Here is a 2,527-nt window from a genome sequence, read left to right as displayed (position 1 = left end):
CCGCGCGCGCGACAACGACCGCGGCGCCGCGCGCCGCGGCGAGGCGCGCGAGTGCGCGCGCGAGGGCCGCGGCGAGCCGGCGGCCGGCGTCGTTGCGGTCGCCGCCGAGGTCCGGGAGCAGCGCAGCGGCCGCGGCGTCGACGACGACGAGGCCGCCGCGGCGGAGGCCGCCCCGCGCGCGGCCCGCGGCGGCCGCCGCGACGGCGCGGAGCAGCGCGCGCGCGTCACTGCAGTCGACGGCGCGCGCGCGGCCGCCGAGCGCCGCCGCGGCGACGGCGCCGCCCGCGTTGAGCCAGAGCACGTCGGCGCCGCGCGCGGCCGCGGCGGCCGCGGCGTCGCGCAGGAGCCGGCCCGCCCCGGCGCCCGTTGCCCCCCCGACCTCGGTCACGGAGCCCGCGGCGAAGCGGCCCCCGGCGCCGGCGCGCGCCGCGCCGCGCCGCGGCGCCGCTGCGGCCGCGGCCGCGGCGGCGGCGCCGAGGTGCCGCTCCGCCGCTCCACCGCGGAGCGCGACGATCGCGCCGCGCGGGAAGCCCGTGTCGCGCTGCAGCGCGTCGACGTCGCGCTCGAGGAGCGTCTCGAGCGTGAGCACCGGCGGCGCCAGCCGGGCCAGCGCCGCCGTCAGCTCCACCGGCAGGCCGAGCCGGCGCAGGGGAGGCATCTGGTCGCACAACAAACCCCAGGGAAAGCTTGCCCGGCCAATTCAACGAAAAACGTTGCCTCCACCCTCTTGATGCGCATGCCGGTTCTCCAGGGTGGAGAATGGACCACTTCGTGGCGTAGGGTGGCTTTAAGTACTTCGCGGCGTCGGCGGCGTGCACTGATGGGTGCCCCTTGGTCGCCGTGTCGAGGCGACCATAATCCGCGCTGACAGCTTCCTCTGAGGTGCCCCATGCGCCGAGCGCCGGGAGCGCCGAGCTGCCCCATCGCGTGGGTGGACCTCGGCGCGCCAACGCCTGGTTTTTAAAATTTTTATTTTTTTTATTAGTCCGCCCGCGCGCCACGAACTCGCACGCCCGTGGGCACCTTTGGCAAGCTCTATCACTGCCATGGCCACCTCGGGAGTTGCAAAAAATTTATTCTTGTTGCATCTGAAAGCCGGCACCGCTATGATGGGTCTCCTCCTCGTCGCGGCGGCGTCGCGGCTGGCGGCGTCGCTCGTGGCGCCGGCGGCGGCGCCCGCGCGGCGGGCCGCCCGGCGCGGCGGCGGCGGGCCGCGCTTCGCGGCGGGCGGCGGCGGCCCGCGGCCGCCCCGGGCGACGGGCGGGCTCCGGTCGCTGCCCGTCGCGCCCGCGGCGGCGGAGCTCGCGGCCGCGGCGGCGCGGCGCGCGGCCGCGGTGCCCGAGGACGCGTCGGAGCGCAACGCGGCGCGGCGCGCGGCGCGGCGCGCGGCGCGGCGCGCGGACGCGGCGGGCCAGGCCGCGACGGCGCCGCTCCGCGCGGCGGCGGCCGCGCACGAGCCCGCGCGCCTGGCCCGGTCGCTGCACGCCTTCGACCTCGCCTGCGCCGAGGCGACGCTCGCGGCGCGCGCGCGCGCGGGCGCGCGGCCCCTCGGCGCCGTGCTCGCCGACGTCCGCGCGCTCCGCCTGGCCGTGCTCGCGGCCGCGCGCGGCGGCGCGGCGGCCGCGCGCGCGGCGCCGGACGCGCGCGGCGCGGCGGCCGCGGGCGACGACGCCGTCGCCGCCGTCGTGGCGCTCCTCGGCGCGCCGGCGGCGGCCGCGGCGCTCGACGAGCTCCGCGCGCACGGCCGCGCGCTCCGCGCGCTGCCGACGGTGTCGCTCGCGGCGCCCGCGGCCGCGGTCGTCGGCGCGCCCAACGTCGGCAAGTCGACGCTCGTCGGGCTCCTCTCGTCGTCCGCGCCCGCCGTCGCCGACTACGCGTTCACGACGCGCGGCGTCGGCCTCGGCCACGTCTACGGCGCCGCGGCGGGCGCGGCGGGCGCGCCGCCGCTCCTCGGCCAGGTCCTCGACGCGCCGGGGCTCCTGCGGCGCGGCCCCGGCGAGCCGCGCAACGACCTCGAGCGGCTCACGCTGGCCACGCTCGACCACCTCCCGACCGCCGTCGTCTTCGTCGCGGACCTGAGCGGCGCCGCGGGCGACGCGGCCTCGTCGCCCGCGGACCAGCTCGCGCTCCGCGCCGAGCTCCGCGCGCGCTACCCGCGCCGGCCCTGGGTCGACGTCGTCGCCAAGGCCGACCTCTACGCGGCCGCGGCGGACCCGGCGCCGGCCCCGGACGGCGCGCTGCTCGTCTCCGCGCGCGACGGCACGGGCGTCGCCGAGCTCCGCGCGCGCCTCGAGGCCGCGCTCGCCGGCGTCGCCGCCGCCGTCGCGACGCGGCGGCGGCCGGCGGACGCGTGAGCGGGCCGCGCGCGCGACACGCCGCCGCATCGCCGCCGGCGCCGACTCGCGCGGAAAACGCCGCGCGTCGCTGCGCTACTCCTAGTCGCGCGCCCGCGCGGGGGGGGGCCCGGCGTCAGGCGCCCCGGCCGAGCGCGGCGAACGGGTCGTCGGGCGACCCGGGCGCCGCGGGC

At 81.0% G+C, this 2,527-nt stretch overlaps 2 protein-coding genes across 2 annotated transcripts in view; both read right to left on the bottom strand.

Annotated features, from left to right (window-relative positions):
• AURANDRAFT_68086 (hypothetical protein) overlaps positions 1-658 on the bottom strand; it is a gene marked incomplete at both ends in the record, with an annotated part of 1,319 nt that extends 661 nt beyond the window's left edge. Inside the window, one exon of the mRNA XM_009043701.1 lies at positions 20-658. Within this exon, the coding sequence (XP_009041949.1) occupies positions 20-658 (639 nt within the window). The remainder of the gene's footprint in view (positions 1-19) is intronic.
• Positions 659-981: 323 nt separating this feature from the next.
• AURANDRAFT_68085 (hypothetical protein) overlaps positions 982-2,527 on the bottom strand; it is a gene marked incomplete at both ends in the record, with an annotated part of 11,838 nt that continues 10,292 nt past the window's right edge. Inside the window, one exon of the mRNA XM_009043700.1 lies at positions 982-1,023. Coding sequence (XP_009041948.1) covers positions 982-1,023 — 42 coding nt within the window. The remainder of the gene's footprint in view (positions 1,024-2,527) is intronic.

This window comes from Aureococcus anophagefferens (genome assembly GCF_000186865.1).
Source record: "Aureococcus anophagefferens unplaced genomic scaffold AURANscaffold_63, whole genome shotgun sequence".
NCBI lineage: Eukaryota > Pelagophyceae > Pelagomonadales > Pelagomonadaceae > Aureococcus > Aureococcus anophagefferens.
Note: the sequence above shows the minus strand (reverse complement) of the source record. Positions and strands in the feature narration are given on the sequence as shown.